Source organism: Limanda limanda, chromosome 19 (genome assembly GCF_963576545.1).
Source record: "Limanda limanda chromosome 19, fLimLim1.1, whole genome shotgun sequence".
NCBI classification, from domain to species: domain Eukaryota; kingdom Metazoa; phylum Chordata; class Actinopteri; order Pleuronectiformes; family Pleuronectidae; genus Limanda; species Limanda limanda.
The window spans coordinates 21,840,774-21,862,588 of record NC_083654.1 but is presented as its reverse complement, the minus strand read 5'-3'; the positions used below and the strand labels follow the sequence as shown (position 1 = coordinate 21,862,588).

The 21,815-nt window shown below is 44.1% G+C and overlaps 2 protein-coding genes across 2 annotated transcripts; one reads left to right on the top strand and one right to left on the bottom strand.

The window, feature by feature from the left end:
- Positions 1 to 572: 572 nt before the first annotated feature.
- Positions 573 to 15,980, bottom strand: LOC133025770 (uncharacterized). The gene is made up of 8 exons (XM_061092512.1): positions 15,825 to 15,980; positions 12,268 to 12,418; positions 9,198 to 9,540; positions 8,199 to 8,937; positions 4,576 to 4,652; positions 3,516 to 4,209; positions 1,512 to 1,691; positions 573 to 782 (listed from the first exon to the last, which is right to left on the bottom strand). The coding sequence occupies exons 1-8, from the start codon at positions 15,978 to 15,980 to the stop codon at positions 573 to 575; spliced, it is 2,550 nt and encodes an 849-aa protein (XP_060948495.1).
- A 3,446-nt stretch (positions 15,981 to 19,426) lies between these two features.
- On the top strand, positions 19,427 to 21,815 carry LOC133025769 (C-type lectin domain family 4 member E-like). Its single transcript, XM_061092511.1, has 5 exons — positions 19,427 to 19,484; positions 20,468 to 20,563; positions 21,082 to 21,233; positions 21,310 to 21,434; positions 21,512 to 21,815. Exons 1-5 carry the CDS (start codon positions 19,427 to 19,429, stop codon positions 21,699 to 21,701), a joined length of 621 nt encoding a protein of 206 aa, XP_060948494.1. The 3' UTR covers positions 21,702 to 21,815.

Genomic DNA, 21,815 nt, shown 5'->3' with positions numbered 1-21,815 from the left:
GACCTTTTCTTTTTTTTTCCTGGAAATACAAATTTCATTCCTACAAAAAGAGTGTTTTTTTTTTTTTCAATATGAAATACTAATAGAAAATATCAATGTGCAAAATCCCCATCGTTAGTTTCTGCATCAGCTCGATTCCTGCGTCTCCACGACAACGAGCAGTCATGTGACTTCAGAGCTTGAATCCTCGTTTCAGCCTCTTCACGTCCTGATGTTCGGTTTGTTCACCAGAGGAAACCAGGTGGTGGCGCCGGTGAGCAACCTCTGGGCTGATGGAGGAAAATCCTGGTATGTGTTATGAGAGCGAGGGGGGGGGGAAGGGGGAGGGGGGGGCGAAGGCAGGAAGAAAAGAAAAACGTGTAGAAAACGGTTCCTCGCTCTGTCGCTCCGACCTCGTGTTTATAAAGTTCTGCGTTGAGAAACCAGAGCAGTGAATAATCCCAACATCTGTGATCCCAGACAAAACCTTTCACCCGTTTCCGACTCGGGGGGGGTGTGATCGTGATCTGCGCGCCGGGGTCCAGTGGCGGCCTCTAGTGGCGGCCCCTAGTGGCGGCCCCTAGTGGCGGCCCCTAGTGGCAGGGTTCGAACGGCAGCTCGGTGAGCCCCCCGTGCAGCTCCACCGACTCCTCGGACCAGGACATCACGTCCCCGACCAGGTGGCCCACGCAGGTCGCCTGGCTCTGGATCTCACCGGGCGTCAGGACCCGGGACCAGAACTGCAGATCGGACACTTCGCCCATGAAGGACTGGGTGACGTCGAAGCGTCCGCCCACCGTGTCCTGAGGACAGACAGTGGGTTAGATCACAGACTGGACGAGAGGAAGTGGAAACAAACATGTTTACTTATCAACTGTGGTGTATAAAGTACTTGAAAGCCATACTTGAGTAAAAGTACAGATATCTTACTTGAAAGTGACTTCGGTAAAAGTAAAAGTCACCCGTCAGAAAATGACTTGAGTAAAAGTCTTAAAGTAGCTCATATTAAAAGTACTTAAGTATCAAAAGTAAAAGTACAAGTACCAAAATTAAAAATGCGAAGTGCTTTTTATAGTAGGCCTATACAGACACAAAACAATCCAAAATGTTTCTCCTCAAGATTTAAGAAAAATTTTAACAACAATATGAATATAATGTATATAATGTAAAAAAATGTAACCCTAGATGAGAGAGAGAGAGAGAGAGAGAGAGAGAGAGAGAGAGAGACAACTTCCGCTGCTCAAGTAACGAGCCAGTTTGAGAATGTTTGAGATGTTTGAGAAATTTTTTTTGTTTCAAATGTAACGAGTAAAAGTAAAAAGTCGTCAGGAAAAGAAATACTCAAGCAAAGTACAGATATGTGAAAAATCTACTTAAGTACAGAAACAAAGTATTTCTACCTCGTTACTTCCCACCACTGCTTATCAATGCAGATAATTACGCTCATTTCAACAGATCTGGTTTTAGCCTCGATCATAAGAAACATTTTTCTCTTTGACCGGATCCACTTCCTGCTTCTCGGCTCCTCCTACCTGCTCCTGTCCCACGATGAAGACGCCTCCCGGTCTGATGGAGTGCCACGCCGACAGGTTCTGACCGGAGCCTTTCTTCACGCCGTCCTGGTACGCCTCCCAGGTTCCCTCACGGGTCGACCACGCCACGCACACGTGATGCCACTTCCCGTCCGTCATGGTCACGGGCAGCGTCACCGCCTTCACACAGGGGGGAGAGAGGGAGAGAGAGAGAGAGAGAGAGAGAGGTGGTGGAGGTTTAATTCTACATCTGCAGATGCTCATCATCGTACAAAACCATGGCAAAGATTTCATACAATAAGCAATGACATACAGGACAAACAGCACTTTTATTCATCAGTATCCTGTCTCCTGCTCTGTCTCAGACCCCTTGAATGAAAACATCTGTATTCAATGATCTCTTATCAATGTTTTACAACCAACTCACATCCCCTGTCATGTGAAGTCATTGTCATGTGACCCTGTGAGTGAGGAAGTCATATAACTCAATCAGTTGCTTGAGCAACACCCTGATATGTAAGGGAATCCATTTGCTCATCTTTCTATTCATCAAAGTGGTTCCTTCCATCAATCAATGCCCAAATGGTAAAATTGCCATCACAAGAGAGAGCGAGAGAGAGAGAGAGAGAGAGAGAGAGAGAGAGAGAGAGAGAGAGAGAGAGAGAGAGAGATCCTCGCTTAACGAGACGTCACAGGACAAAGTGATTGGAACCAAGTCAGAAACCGTTTGACCCAGTTCTGTGAGTTCAGTCGATCGAAGACAGAAATGTTTCCAGTTTAGAAACGAAGAATTAATAAGTCAAGTTAAAAATCTTTCTCCAGTTCGTCTCCTGGTCTGGTTACAATGATTTGTAATGCGATGAGGACGTTTTAAAATATTTGATACTTAATCCGGGTTAAGACGTAGTTGAAGGATTCAGAGACTTAGGGTTTAGGTTGTTTTTTTAAAGATCAGCAAATCCAAAAGAAAGCTTGGGGTCAAACTTTCTTTCTCAAACAAAAACATTCACAATCTGAGTCTGTGAATAAATGAACTGAGCTCGTTCCTCGTTCTTCGACCTTTTGTGTGTGTCTGTGTGAACTTGTTCAGAAACACACAAACACACAGAGGTGGAAACATAACCTCCTGGTTCAGTCTGATCAGAGCAGAACAGGTTTTACATGTAGTTGTGATGCATAAGAGGTTAGGAAATGCATTATGTCAGTGTGTGTCAGTGTGTGTCAGTGTGTGTCAGTGTGTGTGTGAGTTAGAGACAGAGCGAGCGGGAGAGAGAGAGAGAGAGAGAGAGAGAGAGAGAGAGAGACATAACTGGTGATGTCAGGTTTCAGACATTTAATCCTAGATAAACATCCGAACACACTTCATCAAAAGAAGAGAAAAGCAGGTGTTGCTCCTCGTCTCCTTCAGTGAAGTGAGGAACAGACGGAACCTGAGGATCATTTCGCCGAGTCATCGATCAGTCGCCTGACTCCAGGTCAACGCGCAGGACGGTTTAGCACCGGTTCGTTACGTTAATCAGATTAATTGGTTTGTTTGTTGAGCTCCGGGCTCTGAGCTCAGGAGGAAGACGAGTCTCCGTCTGACGCTCGGGAGGACGAAGGTTTCAGCCTTTCACAGAACCACAGATTAACAGCTCAATAGAATAATTTGTGTGTCAATCTGTGTTCAGGTTAAAGTGTGATTAAATCTCAGCAACACAGATGAATCCAGTTTCTATCAGGGGTCGAAGGTCAAGCTCGGGTTTTATTACATCTCAGTGAAAAGTGGATCAAATATAAATAAATCAAGTTTCACTCTGGTTCTTCCAAGAGCAAAACTCAATTCACAGTTAACATGAGGAGTTTGTTTCAGTTCTGTATAGGTTGCTGTGACCTTTGACCTTTGACCTCTGACCTCTAGACCCCACTCAGGTCACCTGTAAGTCCAAGTGGTTGTTGGTGTGTTTCCTGAAGCAGTTCCTGAGATCTCGTGTAAAACCTGGAAATCAAACCAGCTGCGTTTACCTTGTCGTTGACGAGCAGCTCCATCGGGTTGCTCCCCCACTCGATGAGCACCAGCTCGTTAGCCTGTCCCGGCACGGCGTAGGAGAACGGCGTGCCGAGGCCCGGTCCCGCCCCCGCCTTCAGCCACAGGCAGATGGTCAGGGCGAAGACCTCGTTGACCACGGCGCGCTTCATCCTTGCGTACATGTAGTTGGTCCTCATGGGGAACTCCAGGCGGAAGGCGCTTGGGCTCTTCAGCTTCTTGTGGTCGCTCGGGCCGTGGTGGATCTGGCCGAGCACCGCCTCCAGCTTGCTGTGGCCGGCGCCGCGCAGACCCGTCTCTTTGCTGCTGAACGGCAGGCGGCGAGGGTGATGGTCGCTGTCGTGGCGACTGTCGTGGTGGGTGTTGCCGCGGAGCTTGTCGTGATGATCGTCGTGGTGGTCATCGGGGTGGCCGGGTTCGTGGTGGTAGTCGTGGTGGTCGTCATGGTGGTCGTCATGGTGGTCGTCATGGTGGTCGTCGTGGTGGTCGCCATGGTGGTCGTCATGGTGGTCGTCGTGATGGTCGCCGTGATGGTCGTTGTGATGGTCGTCGTGGTGATCGTTGTGATGGTCGCCGTGGTGGTCATCGTGGTGGTCATCATGGTGGTCGCCGCGACGGCTGTCATAGCGGCTGTGATGGCGCCCGCGGTGCGAGTCGTAGTGGTGGTCGTAGCTGTGATCACGATGGCGATTGTTCCGGCTGCTGTGCTGGTTGTACCGGCTGCTGCCGTGGTGGTTGCTGTGATGGCTGTCGTGGCGGTTGTTATGGTAACCGCTACGATGGTGGTCATCGTGGTGGTCGTCGTGATGGTCGTCAGGGTCGCTGCTGCCGCGGTGGTCGCCGCGGTGGTCGCCAGCGTGGCTGCTGCCGCGGCGGTCGCCGTGATGGTCGTCGTGATGGTCGTCGTGGTGACCGTCAGGGTGGCTGCCGCCGCGGTGGTCGTCGTGATGGTCGTCAGGGTGGCTGCTGCCGTGTTGGTCGTCGTGGTGGTCGTCGTGGTTACCGTAGTCATGGTGATCCCGGTGGTAGCCGTGCAGCTGCTCCTCCAGGGCGGTGATCTTCCTCTGCAGCAGCTCTCTCAGGGAGCTGGAGTACGAGCTGGACGAGTTCCTCGCCTGCGACACGGAGACAAGACACACCTCTAACCATCAGGCACCGGAGTATAGATATTACAACCACATCCTGATCGTGGCGTTTATTTCATCTTCATAACAAAGGAGCTTTCAGCATCATTTAAGACTGTACAACCATCACAGAACTGCACTAAACCTGTCTCCTGCTCTGTGGACCTGTACAACACTCCGCTCCATATACACTTACTTCACATCATATGTGATATGTGTTCATATAAACCATATTGACATTATATATCATTTTATACAATAATATTGTCTTTCGCACACTCTGTCTACATATTCTTACACTCGTAGTATATTATATTATCTATTGTATAGTCAAATACTTATATTTATACCTCTACTATATATCATATATTATATCATACTCTCTGTATATTCTTTGTATATATAAGTCTATATACACATTTTTATACATGTGTTGTTATAATTATAATTATTATTATTAAATTATTACTATTATTATTATTATTATTATATATACTGTTGCTGCCATTATTACTATATACTGCTATTATATTGGTATAAATACTATCATATATAAATATATATTATGTTATATTATATACTATATATACTGTACTATTTGTATATACTGTCTAACAATAACATTACCATCATATCATCAGTACTATTACCATCATCTTGCCACTGCACCTTCTGTTTTTTTTAATTTTTTCTACCTCAATATTTTTTAATTTTATTCTATTGTATTGTATTCTATATAAGTGTATTGTATACAATACACTTATATTGTATTGTATTTTATTGTATTCAAATATACCGGCTGCTATGACGACTTAATTTCCCTTCGGGGATGAATAAAGTATATATATATATAAGTCTATCTATCTATCTATCTATCATCTTCATCATCATGTTAATACAATAATTATCACCTTCCTCTTCTTCACCAACAAATCCTGAAACTTTAACCTTTCTTTTTATGGCAGAACTCGATATTTACAGTTCACACATTTTTTTTTTAAAGAAAAAGGTCAGTGCAATAATCTTTTTAAGGATTACTTTTGCTTTCCCTCACACTGATAACGTTTCCATGGTAACACAGAAGTTCAGATTCTTCCTGTGACCTTCGAGGATCATAGAAAAGATGCTGGACACTTTTTATCTTGAACTTTCAACGACACAGTTTTCATCAGAGTTGGTTAAATCGTCAGGAAACATAAAAGCTGGACTTGAATTCCTGACTTTTAAGACGTTTATCAAACTGGTCTCGATGAAGTAAGTAACTGGAAAGATCATCTTCATCATCATGTTAATACAATAATTATCACGTTCCTCTTCTTCAACAACAAATCCTGAAACTTTAACTATTCAACACGTTCAGCTCGTTCAACTAATTTCTTACAGATTTTATGGCAGAACTCGATATTTACAGAGGTGAGAAATAATAAACAAAACCAAAAAGAACATTTTAAAGAAAAAACTGAAGAGAAAAGGTGCAGGAAGCTTTTCAAGGATTACTTTTGCTTTCTCTCAAACTGATAAACTATCCTAGTTAATGCAAAAGTAAAGAATCTCCACTTTTCTTCTCGAACTTTCAACAAAACACAGTTTTCATCAGAGTTGGTTAAATCGTCAGGAAACATAAAAGCTGGACTTGAATTCCTGACTTTTTAACACGTATATCCAACTGTTCTCGATGAAGTAAGTAACTGGAAAGACGATGAAGACCATGTGACAGTGCTGAGAGCTCAGGGAAGAGGGCGGAGCTTGAGCTGGAGGTCAAGCACCAGAACGAGGTGATTTACAGAGAATAAAGAAGAATTCATCTGATTTAAATTTTAAATTTGCAGGGGAACAGTTTCCGCCCTTCCATCCCTCCTCCTCCATCCGCTCCCCTGCTCATCCTCCTCTTCCTCACCGGGCAAATCCGGCTTTGTTCCATGCCAGCACACGCCACGATTAATATCCGCGTCAGGCAGGATGAAGCTAATTGAAGGTGAAGCTGGCGAGCGGCCTGCGGCGCCTGGCCAGAGGCCGGCGGTGACACGTCCTGTGTGAGGCGGGAGGGAGGAGCTAAACTCTGGCTCCACTTCTCACCTTCACAGCAGATCCGAGGGGATTGTTGGCAACACTTTCCCCCGAGTGTCGCCTGAGACCACAGGCAGCGGGGGGGTTAGTCACACATTGTTGGAACAGCAGAAATGAGATTTTCAAAGCTGCTGGAACAAAGTGTCGCACGTGATGTCACCGGCGTCGACACAAAGACACAAGTGAAGACACAACTTCACAGGGAGAAGTTTCCACTCGTCCTGATGGAGACAGTGAATCTTTAAGTGTAGTAACAGCTGCTCACCACTAGGACCTTTGATTTCCTTCTGTATGTAGGGATGAGCTGTGATTATTGTGTTGTTTATATTGCTTCTATTTCTCTATTGTGTTATTATGTGATAGTAGCAGAAGCATCGACAATGAGGATCTTTGAATCATCGAATTAAAAAAAGAAATTTAACCATTTTATAGTCGAGGTTGTTTCTATTTCAACGTTATATTATGATTCTTTTTTCTACTCCTTTTAAATGCTCAGATTTAATTCTCGTGTTTCATTCTACGATGGGTTATTTGTTTTGTTGTGAGTTTAAAAAGACAAATTCCAAATAAAAGGCAATAAAGTATTTCATCTTGAATCTCTTTGAAACCTGCCAAGACATAAATATCTTTGATCTACAAATCAAAATACAACAACTACAATATTGGTATTAAAGTCAAAACTACATCAACAGATAACTTCTTCAAACTGTTGAGGCCAAAGATGTTTTAACTTTACAACAAATAGATCAAACATAAACAAATGCTCGAATCAAACTGGTTTATGAATATATTCTGAGCAGGAAACATTAATGATGAAACTCCTCCTCTCATGTGTCAATGTTCGATGCTGAGGTTTGATTTGATGAGTCTGAGGATCTGGTGAATGTTTGGGATTGGTTGTGATGATGTCACCGGCGGCCCGGTCCTCTGAGCTGCTCTCACGCTGCTGACGGGAGTTGTTTGAGGTCGGGGGGGGGGGTGAACGAGGCCTAATCAACTTACAGCAGCTTCCTGTTTGAGCTCGGCTTTGAACCTCAGGAGAGAGAACGAGAGCGTTTCCGGGACGAGCGAGAGAAACAAAACCGTCAAAATAAATATAATCAATGTTAAAACAAATGTAATAACAATCTTTTTATTTGCCGGTGAACTCGAACCTGAGTCCAGCGTCTTAACGACACACGTCCGTCTCACAGCGTTTTGGCAGAGACATGGCGGCAGCTGATTTGGCGGCGGAGCTCACGACCTTCAGTGACGCAGGATCTGACCTCAATTAAGTCAAACCTTTGATTGGCTTCCAACGCCGCCGCCGCCGCCCGGCAGACGCTTCAGATCCGTGTCTGCAGACACACGCTGAGCTTCTTAACGTGTTTGTGTGGAGGAGGCGGAGCAAAGTTCACAGCAAGAACCTTTGTTTTCCCACTGGAAACATTAAAGTGATGTATGTTATATAATCTAGCTCCTCCCACTCACCTGCAGGTTCTCCAGTCGCTCCTTCAGCGTCTGCAGCGTCTTGCCCGTCTGCTCGGGGGAGAAGGAGCTGGGGGGGCCCTTCCGGTGGTGGGGGTCCGGCCGGTGGCTGCCGTGGGAGTAGTGGTGGTCGCTGCCGTGGTACGACGGGGGGGCGTGGTGCGGCGTGGACGAGTGGTGGCTGCCGTGGTTCCCGCGGTGCTCATCGTGGTCGCCTTCGTGGTGGTTGTCGCGGTGATTGTCGTGATTGGTGTCGTGATGGGTGTCGTGGTGGGTGTCGTGGTGGTTGTCGTGGTTACTGTGGTGGCGGGTGTCGTGGTGACCCCCGCTGTGGTGACCCCCGAAGCCCTCGCACAAGGTGAGCTTGGCGGTCAGCTCCCTGATGGTCTCCCGCTGGTCCAGGATCGTCTCCTTCTGCCTCACCAGGCTTTCCCTCAGATGTAAGATGGTGGCCTTGGCCTCGTCTGACATCATCCCTCGCCACGGGCCGCCGCCGCCGCCGTGCCCGTTGGTGTGGCCGTTGGTGCTGGGTCCGTGGGGCACGCCGGGCGGCGAGTAGCAGCTGGGGTCGGCTTCTGGCGGAATCGGGGTGCAAACAAACTTGGGGCTCATGCCGTAGCCGTACTCGATCCCAGGCAAACTGGCCGTCGCTGCCGCGCAAGACAGGAAGTAGTAGAAGACGAGAGGCCGCAGGGGGACGAGCGGGAGGAGGAGCTCCAGAGACGCTCCGACCCATCGGCGCCTGGCGGACACGAGAGACATGAGACTCAGAGGACTGACGTCTCGGGCCATGTTGGGTCTGAGCGGGTCCGTGACGAGCGAGAGTCCTTACAGCCGCTGAGACCAGCACCATGTGTGGAGCTCACGGGAGTGGAAGGTGAAGAGCATGTCAACAACCACAGGGCAAAGCTCCTCAGACAGACTCAGACTCTGAGGCCAGATCCCAGAAGAGACGTGACCCGCCTCCCGAGGAGAGGATCACAGCAGCTCTCCCGGCTGCACCAGAGCTGACGGGTCCTGGTGGAGTCCAGGAGCAGGTTCTGGTGGAGTCCAGGAGCAGGTTCTGGTGGAGTCCAGGAGCAGGTTCTGGTGGAGTCCAGGAGCAGGTTCTGGTGGAGTCCAGGAGCAGGTTCTGGTGGAGTCCAGGAGCAGGTTCTGGTGGAGTCCAGGAGTAGGTTCTGGTGAAGTCCAGGAGCAGGTTCTGGTGGAGTCCAGGAGCAGGTTCTGGGCTCCTGCCAGCCAGGGGGTCTCTCCCGGCGCCGAGGACCTCCTGAGTTCAGCAGCCAAGAAGAATCCCTTTGACCTTTGGCCTCTAACCGACCATCAGGTCCCCGAGCGCTCGGACCTGGAGATGTGAGGAGAGAAGAGAAGAGAGGGTTGATTAAGAAATAACACAAACAAACACATTGAAATGATTGTCAGGACACAATCTGTACAAACATGTTGTATTGTGTATATTTTGTATATTAATATCTAACAGGTGAGTCAGACGCGATCTGCATCGTAAACATTCATCTCCAATTATCAAATCAGCTCTTCTGTCTGTCAGCACTTCCTGTTCGTCCTGAGCCAGCAGACGACCGGGGGAGGGCGTCAATGTAATCAGATTACATTCAATTAATCTGGTCCCAGAACCCCAGCCCAGCGCTTCACATGATGGAAGCTGCTGGTTTGAGGCGTGGGCAGACATGTGGAGCTCAGCTCTCACAGCTCCGCCTCCTCCCCCCCCCGGCCTGCAGCCGAGACCCACCCTGGGGGGCGGGGGGGGGGGGGGTACACAGTGTTTTTAATATGTGTAAGTTTATAAATATTCAATGTTTCCGGAACTGGAGATTTTTCAGAGCAGAATGGTGGATTCTTCTCCTGAACTTAACAGTTTTTGAATGTTCCTACGATGAGAAACAGGAAACCCGTCTGGCCTCAGTTCTGAAAAGAGTGTTTGTCTCCAGGAATCATTTCCACAGGTGGAATCCAGTCAAAGGGAAGAAAGACAATCAAGTATCAAAAAGTCTGAAAACGTCTGTTTCCTTTTCAATAAACCCACAAATGTCCAAAAGTCTGTTTTTGCTTCGTTTTTTGATTTGAGATCGATGATGGAAAAAGATGTTTCTGTACAAAGTCAAACGTGTCTGAACTGAATCAAGTTTCATTTCTAAAATTGTTTTACATCATTTTGTTCTTGTAAGTGAGAGAAAGTTTAGATTGTATTATATTTCAGCTGCAGAAACAGGAACAATGCAGCTCATTGATCTATTTGAATATTTAAAAAAGTCCACGAATCTTCGAGAGCATGAGGCGAGTGATCCTCGTGATTAGTGGGTCGGCCAGAGAGCGACTGTTTCCCTGTAAGCGTCTGAGCTCGGTGGCCGATCCCCAAAGTCCCGACACGTCCAGAGCAAACCTCTGATCTTCTGTGACACTCGGCTCCTGATTTCATCTGATTTCATCTGATTTCATCTGATTTCATCTGATTTCATCTGATTTCATCTGATTCAACCAGAAGCTCCTCAGAGACGTGACAGATAAAGATCCTGAAACTTCTTCACCTCAAGTGTTGATTCACTCAGGGGAACTGAATCTAATATAAAGTAGAAACTTCACAATACTCTTCTTATTAAATATTCAAGAATATCTTGGTCTTTATGAAAAACAGTGGGTTTTTTTTGTTGTAAATTAAACGTGTTTATATGTCTAAGATGTAACTGATGCAGATTACTTCTGGATTAATAATTTAACTTCCATCATTTTATCTTTTTGGATGAAACAAATGCTCCTAAATGTTTGTGTCTCTGATATAATAAGTTAGAGCATTTCTTTTAGGGTCAGTGTTTGAGGTTCACACCAGCAGAGCCTCGGGTGATGAAGGCTCCTCCTCCTCCTCCTCCTCCTCCTCCTCCTCCTCCTCCTCCTCCTCCTCCTCCTCCTCCTCCTCCTCCTCCTCCTCCTCCTCCTCCTCCTCCTCCTCCTCCTCCTCCTCTTAAGAGCACAAGACTAATGGGATTGGTCGGCTTTAATGCTATTTAACGAAGGCTTGACTGAAGGGTCCTGGTTCCACCTGAGAACTTGACCCCCGCTCCAGAGTTCAGAGTTTGTTGTGTCACACGTCACCACAGAAGAAGAACGGGTGCAGATGGTTCTGAAGAGGAACAAACGTCTCATATTTAAACATAAAGTTCAGGTTCAACTTCATCTTTAGAAGAATTATTGTCAAGTTTTGAGATTTGATTTTGAGATGAAAAAGTCATATTTCTTATCGGGTCTTTGGGAACCTTCCAACACACAACTGTCCAATCACAGAGCTGGAAATTCAGATTCTCAGGCAACAAGAGAAAGTTGAGTTTTATCACATTTCACACGTTGCATTTTCACAAACCACAGAGTTACTGAATTTTCTTTTTTAAATCAAAATAATGAGACAAACGTTCTGCACAAGTTTGAGAAGCGAAGCTACTTGTTTATATCTGGTTTAACATTCTTAAATCTGAGTTTCCTGGTTAAATAAATTTATAGAACAAAGACTTTGAGAACTTTTACTCATTAAGGACTTATTGTTATGAGATTGTTGAATTTACAGAGTTTTGCTCCTAATTAAAAACTCTCTCATCGTCCTGATTCCTTTACTGACACTGAGGTCGTCTGCAGTCAATCACAATTAGGAGGCAGATGAAATATGGCTTCATGTAAAATATGAACTGATTTATGTCAAAGTGCTGATTTTACATGGACGTCTGTAATTAAAATCATAATTTACTCAAGTGACAGCTTTGTTTCATTCCCTTTGACCAAATTATGATTTGATCTAAATCAATAAATGAGCCTAAATTCAAAATAAGTTTTAAAATTTGTTCACATTTGTCCGTCTGCTGTTTCTATTTGTTTTCATGAAGAAAAGGTCAAAGGTCACGTGATGCACAACAAGTGACCTCTCGAAGCAGTGATTTTAAAACCTTGGAAATGTTAAACTTTCAAATTTCAGATGTTTGAAGATTTAGTTTTTGTTTTTTTGTGGTGCAACTCCAAAGACGGATTCAGTAGAATTAACAATCCAGAGGAATATTTTTCCATCTCCAACCATGAATTGAAAGTTGCCCCTGAACGATCTGGACGACCTCCTGCTGCTGGTTTGGGTGAGTCAGAGGTCGGTGACCTTTCTTCAGGGTGAACTCCAGCGACCTCCCTGCCCGGGGTCGCCCTCGCCAGGTCAGCTGGGATCCGTGTGACGCCTGATGAGATTTCAGGGTCAAGCGTCAAGAGTGAAAACACAAACCGGCTCATGTGACAACACAACGGCGTTGAGCAGCTCCGGTTTCTCACCGAGCGACTCGACAGTGGAACAGAAGCAAACATCAGAAAGTCAAAAGTAACAAAGAGACTTTCTGTTTTCTTTCTGGTTCTGAGGAAACAGTTTATATTAAATCTTTCTGTGTCGCAGCGACTTCACGTGACGCTGAGACGCATTCGACGCCATTTTGATTTACCTGTGCAGCAGAAAGAGGAAAGAAGGACGTGAACTTCAGTTTGGACTCGTCCTCACGTCCCAGAGTTCAGAGCAACACCTTCATTTCTCTAGATTCTCGGCCGTCAGTCGTTACACGAGTCACACTCGGGAGGCGGTGGATTTCTGCTCTGCAGGTCGATGGATCTCCTCACGTTTGGTTCGGCCTCTTTAAGCCGCCTCTGGCCTCGCGGCGGCTAATGAGCAGGAGTCAGATCAAGGTCTCGGAGCCGCACGTGGACGCCAGGCCGGCTGCGTCTCCTCCGATCGGGTCCACGGCTCAGAAGGAGACGACCAGAGCCAAGTGGAAAAGATGAGAAACCAACAACAGGCTCCACTTTGAGCACGAGTGTGATTCTAAAGAACCAAACAAGCCTCGAAACCTCAACTGAATCAACAGTTTATCAACGTTTATCATCAGAGTTTCTTAGATTTGACATTTCTTACATATTACAAGTTTCGACCGTGGATGAAGTGAAGTTATTCAAGTGGAATCCAGACTCAGGGGCTGAAGGTGTCACACGTGATGTAAAGCTCATCAAACCGACACCGAGCTCTGAAGCGGCTCCGCACGCCAACATGGAGACAGGGAGGGGCCAACGTGGGACCAGGGCTACAGAGCCTCTGATTGGTCCATTATCATGTGAAAAATGACTGTTTTTTCATTTCCTGTATCCTCCTCTGATGGTCGAAGATGATTGAGCCTCAGATCTCAGTCAAATCTCCTCAGTCATGATTTGGGAACAGTCATTTCTTCCTGCTGATGAATCTCAGGCTTCAACAAATCATATTTCATCCTTTAACTTTACATCTGCTGTATTTTACTGACGCTGCCAATTTAAATCAAATTAAAAGCGTTACGTCAGTTCCCTGGTATCAACACAAACTAAGTCACTCAAACTACAGACCCACAAAAACTCACACCACGTATGAACCTCGTGTTTCCATGACAACCGGCTCCTTATTATTGACCAACACAGAATTTAAATAGCTTTAAGTAGAATTAAAAACAGCAACAGACTTTTAGAACGAGAACCACAGAGCGAAGTGAAGTGTGTGTGTGTTGCTGTGTATACACACACAACGGTATATGTACACACAGTACATCCCATAAGCTGGTCAGTTCAATCCTTCAGTGCATTACATAAGGGAATTAATCTCACCTCATATTCACAACAGTAAAAACACATTTAAAAATATCTGAATATGAAAAGTAATAATGAAAGCAGGAGAATCTCTCGACTGGGTCACATCCACCCGGAGCTCCCAGCACATTCACACTTTAAACCCTTCACCTCACTGGTCTCTGTCCCTCGGTTCCACCCGAAGAAAACACACAATACTGGAATTTATTGTGTGAAAAGTTTTCTTACCTGCTGAGAAGTTTGAAGTCTCCGAGCTGTTTAGTCCATTCAGCTGCTGATCAGCTTGAGGAGGATTGGCTTTGGGTGGATAATTTTAACTCTCTCTCTCTCTCTCTCTCTCTCTCTCTCTCTCTCTCTCTCTCTCTCTCTCTCTCTCTCTCTCTCTCTCTCTCTCTCTCTCTCTCTCTCTCTCTCTCTCTCTCTCTCTCTCTCTCTCTCTCTCTCTCTCGCTCGCTCGCTCGCTCTGTCTCTAACTCACACAGACACTGACACACAATGACACAAACTGACACACATTGACACACACTGACATAATGCATTTCCTAACCTCTTATGCATCACAACTACATGTAAAACCCGTTCTGCTCTGATCAGACTGAACCAGGAGGTTGTGTTTCCACCTCTGTGTGTTTGTGTGTTTCTGAACAAGTTCACACAGACACACACAAAAGGTCGAAGAACGAGGAACGAGCTCAGTTCATTTATTCACAGACTCAGATTGTGAATGTTTTTGTTTGAGAAAGAAAGTTTGACCCCAAGCTTTCTTTTGGATTTGCTGATCTTTAAAAAAACAACCTAAACCCTAAGTCTCTGAATCCTTCAACTACGTCTTAACCCTGATTACGTATCAAATATTTTTAAATGTCCTTCCTGAAAGATCATTGTAACCAGACCAGGAGACGAACTGGAGAAAGAATTTTAACTTCACTTATTAATTCTTCGTTTCTAAACTGGAAACATTTGTGTCTTCGATCGACTGAACTCACAGAACCGGGTCAAACGGTTTCTGACTTGGTTCCAATCACTTTGTCCTGTGACGTCTCGTTAATCGAGGATCAGCCGAGGCTTCACTGATCCGGACCCACACACACCTCCATGTTTACAATGTCGGGGGGGGCGGCCTCCCACCTGACGGAGGGTTCAGGACGGAAAGGTCTCACCTGATTGGCCGACTGACAGACGCACTAACGATGCCAACAGACGCAAAACAACAACACAACTGCTGTGATCTCACTGCAATTAAAGCTGTTTGGGTTTTTCTGTGTTAGGGGGAACACAAGATTACACACACACAACTTTACGATATAGTATATTATAATGCAATAAGAGAACACACGTGTTTAAATCGTCAGTTGTTTTATTAAAGTCATGTTGTCGTGCTCTTGTGTAAAAGGACAGTTTCCTGCTTCCCTGTCTCTACTTGTTCACTTTATACCACCTGAATAACGTCTGCTAATGGAAGTGAGTGGAGTCCATAACACATTGTCAATTATTTACAAAGGATTTATTTAACCAAAACAGTCATGTATTTGAAATAATGATTCACTACCACGAATAAGATTTAATATTTTTTAGAATATTTAAACTATATTTAGGCCCTATATATCAGACTCAATGGATATGGGCACTAGGCCAATGATGAATATAGAAATCTCCCTTTTCAATTGACTGCAATAAAACAGCACCTCACATTTGTAACTAAATTATCAATATGGGAGCTAATAATAACCCACACACAATAGTAGTGTCAAAACACTCTTCCTAGAATAACATAAACTTGAGGCAATGTGTTCACATGGAATTACAGTCACCTCTTACAACAGGGACATGCATACAGGTATAAAAGAAAATACAAAAGCCGGCATGGCTTCATCGCTTTGTCTTTCCACGTGTTCCCTTTAAGTTCTCAGCTCCTGTCTGACAGTTTTTGGACCAGGTCATACATGTTCATCTTCCCTAAAGCCGTCTTGGCCAGCTCCACGGCGTCACTGTTTCCATCCGGTCCGCCTCCTCCAGCTTGTACCGCGGGATCTGGGTGAAGCCGCTGTAGATCTCCAGCAGGTGCAGGCGCCACCTGAAGGCCTTAACATCTTCCTGTCCCAGCCTCTGCAGGGTTTCCAAGAGCAGTTCCTCAACCGTCACCATCGCTGCTTCCTGATTGGATCAGACAATCGTTTTCCACTTTTCTAATGGGTTCCATACAGAGTCATGTCTTCTAAGTCTTAGCAAAACCAGCGTTTATCTCCAATAGTGCTATGGTTCAATTTTGAATTCAACACGGCCTTGTTGGGATTTTTGATTTGTGGTTCCTCCATGTGATTTCTCTGCAGAGTCACAGGAACATTACAGTGTTGAGCAGGAGCTCAATGATGATTGGTTGATATTCACTGTCATTGTGACTTTTTGCCTTCAAACTGATTCTGTCTGTGCTGTGGGAGTAGTGATCGTCTCAAACCTCAATCTTTATTCCCTCTTCATCTCGACAGGAACTTCAGGAAGCTCCAAAAAAAAAAAATCTGTTGCTGTAGTTGATCTCTGATGTCTGTTACAGGCAGAGAGCACAGACGACGACGACTGCCACAGCAAAACAAGTCTTGACCTGAACGTCGGTAAAAACGACATCGACTTTAACCTTGGTTTTTCCCTAAACACAATGTGTTGTCCTTGCTCGTTTGGCTCCCTTGGCTTTGTTTTGCTGGCTTGGCTTTGTTTTGCTCGCTTGGATTTGTATTGCTCGCTTGGCTTTGTTTGACTCGCTTGGCTCACTTGGCTTTGTTTGGCTCCCTTGGCTCGTTTGGCTCGCGTGGCTTTGTTTGGCTCGCTTGGCTCACTTGGCTTTGTTTGGCTGGCTTGGCTTTGTTTTGCTCGCTTGGCTTTGTTTGGCTCGCTTGGCTTTGTTTGGCTCGCTTGGCTTTGTTTTGCTCCCTGGTTTTGTTTTACTTTCCAGATAATTTATGGCCATCAGACCATCGAGTTTGTGTACTGGGCGGGGTTTCATCACCCAATGCCAGACCGCTATTGGCTACAGAGGAGCCCTGCTGCTGATGCACGGGTACATGATCACAGTGAATTTATCATCTCATAAAATAATAAAAGACAAACCGTCAGAAGTGATTGGAAATATAGTTTTATTTTAAAATCAGAAAATGTTTTTTCAGTTATTTGATTTTGATTAAATGTTGGTATAATATTTATTATGGCTATAAGATATCAGTCAATCAGTTTTAACCTGCTTAAGGTTTTTAATTGAGTTTCGACCTCTACTGTTTATACATGGAGCTGTTCAGGTCAGGATTGTGATCATAGGTCAGTAGTTAGAAACCGGTTGGATAATGCATAATGGATTTACAAAGTACTTCCTGTTCCATGGCGAATCAGTAGGTGGCGCAATGACACTAAGGAAATATTGACACATAGAGCTGTTCAGGCTTGGACTCTGATCAGGTGACAGGAGTTTGGTGATGATAGGACAATGCAGAGTGGAGTTATGACAACATCATGTCCTTTGGCGAAGGATGATCCTTCGCTGCACATCAATGTTTACACAGTTTGAGGAAATGTCACAATTCTGACCACGATCCAATGACTTGACTGAGCTCTTTTGAGCTGAATATTGTAAAGCAGCCAGGAGCAGTTCATCAAAGTATAAAACATGTCACTTCCTGTAGCCACCAGGGGGCGCTGTGATGTCAAATCATGATTTCTGTGTAGATGTCATCAGGCCGGGATTTTGTGATACATGTCTAGTTTGGACTCGATTAGACGATGTATGTCCGAGATCCAGAACCTCGTGTTTTGATGGTGTTTAATCATGTTTGACACCACGCCACGGTCACAGGGTGTGACGAAAAATTAATTTTTTAAGTCAGTTTTTATCTCCATCTTGTTGTGATGACACGCATCTCCATATGAAGTTGCTCTGATGAAAGCCCTGGGACAAGTACTTCAAAGTAAAAATGTGGAAAATGGCCAATATGGCCACTAATGTCAAAACGGCCGGCTTCCTGTTCCGTTTTTCCAATTGCACCTGCAACGTTTTTTGTTTGTCTAGTCATGATACAGCTGGGCTACGATTTTTGTGAAGATCGTTGAACGCTAACTGAGGGGTTTTTCCTTCGATAGCGCTGTTGAGCCATTTGGCCACGCCCATTTCAAATTACTCCAGAATACAATTACTTTTCGGGGTTTTGAGTTCCCTGCAATCTTTGGTAATAATTTGAGCGTCTAGGCCTGAAAAAGCCCCAAAAGGAAAATACAAATCCTTCGAAATGCAATAGGACCTCCCACCGGAGGTGCTCGGGCCCTAACTATTAAAATATCGAAACATCAGTTAAACAAAGAAATGAATATGTGAGAGAAGCTTGACAGGATAATATGAAGCAACGCTGAAGCGCATTCGAATGAACACGACTCACCCGCTGTGTGTAGTCGACGTAAACAAAGTTCGGCAACCCCTTGACTAAGCGACTCCCATCCTGGAGCAAAAGGAATTAAAACAGCTTCGTACCTCATCCCGCTCGCCCAGGGGAGTTAAAACAGGGATTAATTCAGTCGTCTCATCGGATTTGTCTGTAGGATCGGGAATCTCCGTACAGCTGCTGTCCTACCACGTCCGCTGCTGCCATCATCAAGACGCCGATGCACAGCAGGTGTTTTATCAGACTAGACAGGAAGTCTCTAATTACCCAGGAGTGTGTTATAATATCGGTCGGCTCCGTGAAAACTACAGGCATTTACGATAGTGGAGTCGCTACATTAAAGGACAACAAATCACTCATTTAAATAACAAGATATGTACTTGAACATAAATGACAAGATAAACCTAATACAAATAATAAATAAAATAGTAACCGGATGTCTTGATGAAATTGTTTATTTTATAAGAATTTTTGTTTTGTTTTTATTAATAATTAACGAAAAAGATAAACCTTTTTTATTTGAGGGGAAAAAAGATGACAAACTAATGACATGAAATCTGGAAATAATCTTTTGACTTATAACAGTAGAATTACTTATGAATTTATTAATGAATTATGAAAAAGAGAGCAGATTAATTTAAGCTCCAGTGAATTTAATATGTTTCCATAGTTTTCATTGTTTATATTTTTGAGAATAATCTGCTTAAATTTATGTTATTTGTTGACAAATTCTATATAAAATATATCGTACAAAAAATTATTGTTTTAAATTAAAAGTCTTGACATCAAAATATAGTTCATATACTAAAATGTTAAAGTACTGATCATGCACAAAAGGAAAACTTCATAGTAATGTGTGTAATTGTATTAGAAAATAATCGAAAATTTTGAATAACTCCAAATAAAACAACTTCATCACTTCCTTCGTGAAACATTCAAACTGATTAACAACACTCTGAGTCTGAGACGTCACTGAACAACAAATATCCGTTTGACCAGAACTTGAGGAAGTGAAATATGTTAATGATCTGATCTGGAGGAACTAGACGTCTTCTTAGAGCCTTCAGCACATTTGAGTCTGACAGGAAAGATTAGAACAGTTTTCGAGCCTGTGTCTGACAAAACTAAACTTATATCAGAATTTATCCTCACTGATGATCCCACGGCAGGAAAATGGCTGAAGTTCTTTACTCTGATATTAAGTTCAAAAGAGCGAGAGGAAACACAGACGGTGAGTTTGAAAGTATTATACTGATAACTAAATGTATACATTGTTTTATATTATTATTATTATTATTGTTGTAAATTTTAGAGGTTAAAACAATGAGTTGTTCATTTGGTAATTGTTCATTTTCATCAGTCTTTGACTCGGTGGTCTTGACTTCACTGTTTTCCCATTTTGTAAAACTGAAACATTCCAGAAGTCTCCAGGGTTCGTCCCTTGTGTTTTTCTGTTTGACAGAAACATGAACACTTTTACCATCAGAACATAAATGTACATATGTATATTTTTGTGTTACAGTGGCCACACCCTCTACAGATGAACCCACTTATTCTGAAGTCAAGATCTCAAAAGCTCAGCGACCTGGTGGGTGATAAATTGCTTGGAACTAATTTAACAATCATGTCACAAGTTTTTCAAAGGAAATTACCATAAAACTTTGCATTATAAGAAAGATAATCTGCAGATGAAATGACATAAGTTAGTTGAAGCTATATTGTTGTATAATAAAGTAAAAAATAATATAAAAATAAAATGAGTTTTCTGCCTATAAATGATTTTGAATAAAATTATGTTAATTGCATCAGTTTGAAGCCACTTCTGTGAATAAATGCTCAGCGATAGTTCGAGGAAAAAGGAAGTTCAATTCTATTTAAAAGATTAAGACAGAAGGTGTAAAAACTATCTGCGTGTGTTTCATGTACAAAAGTGTGAGGATAAGTCAGTGGTGTGAATAAACAAAACAAAAGAGGAAGTGACCGTTATGAAAGGTGTGAGAAATATTTATAGTCAACTCCAAAAGAAACAGTCGAGGCTTCTACTTCCTGTCGGCTACACTCGCTCTTTAATCTGTTAGGGTTGATTTCTGTTGGTCGTTGGTCGACTGCAAAAACAAAAGACATGAAAGTGGGACTTCATCTTTAAAGACCATTATGAATATTGTAATTTTTTTTGTCCATCATCTTTCTCTTCTGCTGTTGAACAACCTGCAGCATCAAGCAGGCGATCGGGGGTCACATGGGAGCGAGTGGCCCTGCTGGTCCTCAGTGTTCTCCTGGCAGCTGCCCTCACAGCTCTTGGTGTAACCCGTGAGTTTGATTCCTAAAAGTACATTTTTCAGAATGAGTCATAAAATCTGTCCAAACACTTCTTGAAATCTCCTGATGATGATTAAAGAAACAGTGAAGGACTGATGGATTCAGTCACTTCAGCTGTGTCTCAGTTCAGCGGCTGCTTCCTTCAGAGGACGCGGTCGACCCGACCCACGAAGGAGGCGTCCTGGTGGGTCGGATGAATTCTGGGATAGGTTGGGACAGGAAGGATCCACCCGTTGGAGCCTTTGTTTCTCTGGGTTAGACGGATGCATCTGTCGGCCCCATTTGAAGGAGCCTCTGATATGGGACAGCGTAGTCACTGCCCCTGGATTAAGACACAGCTATTGACTGGAACTGCAGTTGCAGAACAGCTGCCTTGCTCAAGGGCAGTGTACCACCACCCTCTCAAACTCAAACGTTCATCAGTCTTTCAAAACTCTTCACATTCAAAGTCACTGCAGCTTCCAGATCTAAAGTAACCAGTGATTTCCTTTGCTGTTATCTCTCCAAAGATGAAACATGTCCGAGGTGTGAGGACGGCTGGGAGCCACATGGAGGAAAGTGCTACTTCTTCTCCTCGGTTACTTTAACCTGGAATAAGAGTAGAAACCAATGCATATCAATGAGAGGAGACCTGGTTGTGATAAACAACAGAGAGGAGCAGGTATAAAACACTGCTGCAGGTCGATGTTCTCATGTTTTATCACATCGTCACAGATAAATCACCTTCTGCTCTTCAGAGATTCCTGGAGTCTAGAGTGATGGAAAAAAAAGAAGCTTATGAGTACAAGTTCTGGATCGGACTGACAGACTCAAAGAAAGAGGGTGAATGGCTTTGGGTGGACGACGCACAACTGGATCCAAGGTTTGTTATTGAGAAAACACTTTTTGTCATCGACGTCAGTATGAAGGTTTTCATGGATCCTGTTCTGTGTTTCACAGTTTGACGTTTTGGCGTGAGGGCCAGCCAGACAACAGGGCATGGGCGACTTCTGATGGACAGTGGAATCCTGATGGAGAGGACTGTGTGGTGATGGGGGAGAAAGACGGAGCCACGGACCTGAAGTCCTGGGACGATCGATACTGCAAATATTCTCAAAAATATATTTGTGAGAAACCAGAAAAAGCATGAGCCTGAAATCCAGTTGGATCAGATTGAGCTCGAGTCTTCAGCCACTTTCACAAACTGAGGCATGATGCTTTGTTAATGAAGATCTTCTCCAGACATAAACAACTTTGAATAATA

Coding starts and splice junctions, on each gene's coding strand:
- LOC133025770 (XM_061092512.1), bottom strand. CDS start 15,980: ATGGTGACGGTTGAGGAACTGCTCTTGGAAACCCTGCAGAGGCTGGGA. Junction 12,419..15,824: donor AGGCGGACCGGATGGAAACA/GTGACGCCGTGG, acceptor AAATCTCATCAG/GCGTCACACGGATCCCAGCT. Junction 9,541..12,267: donor GGGGCAACTTTCAATTCATG/GTTGGAGATGGA, acceptor TCACATCTCCAG/GTCCGAGCGCTCGGGGACCT.
- LOC133025769 (XM_061092511.1), top strand. CDS start 19,427: ATGGCTGAAGTTCTTTACTCTGATATTAAGTTCAAAAGAGCGAGAGGA. Junction 20,564..21,081: donor CACAGCTCTTGGTGTAACCC/GTGAGTTTGATT, acceptor ATCTCTCCAAAG/ATGAAACATGTCCGAGGTGT. Junction 21,234..21,309: donor TAAACAACAGAGAGGAGCAG/GTATAAAACACT, acceptor TCTGCTCTTCAG/AGATTCCTGGAGTCTAGAGT.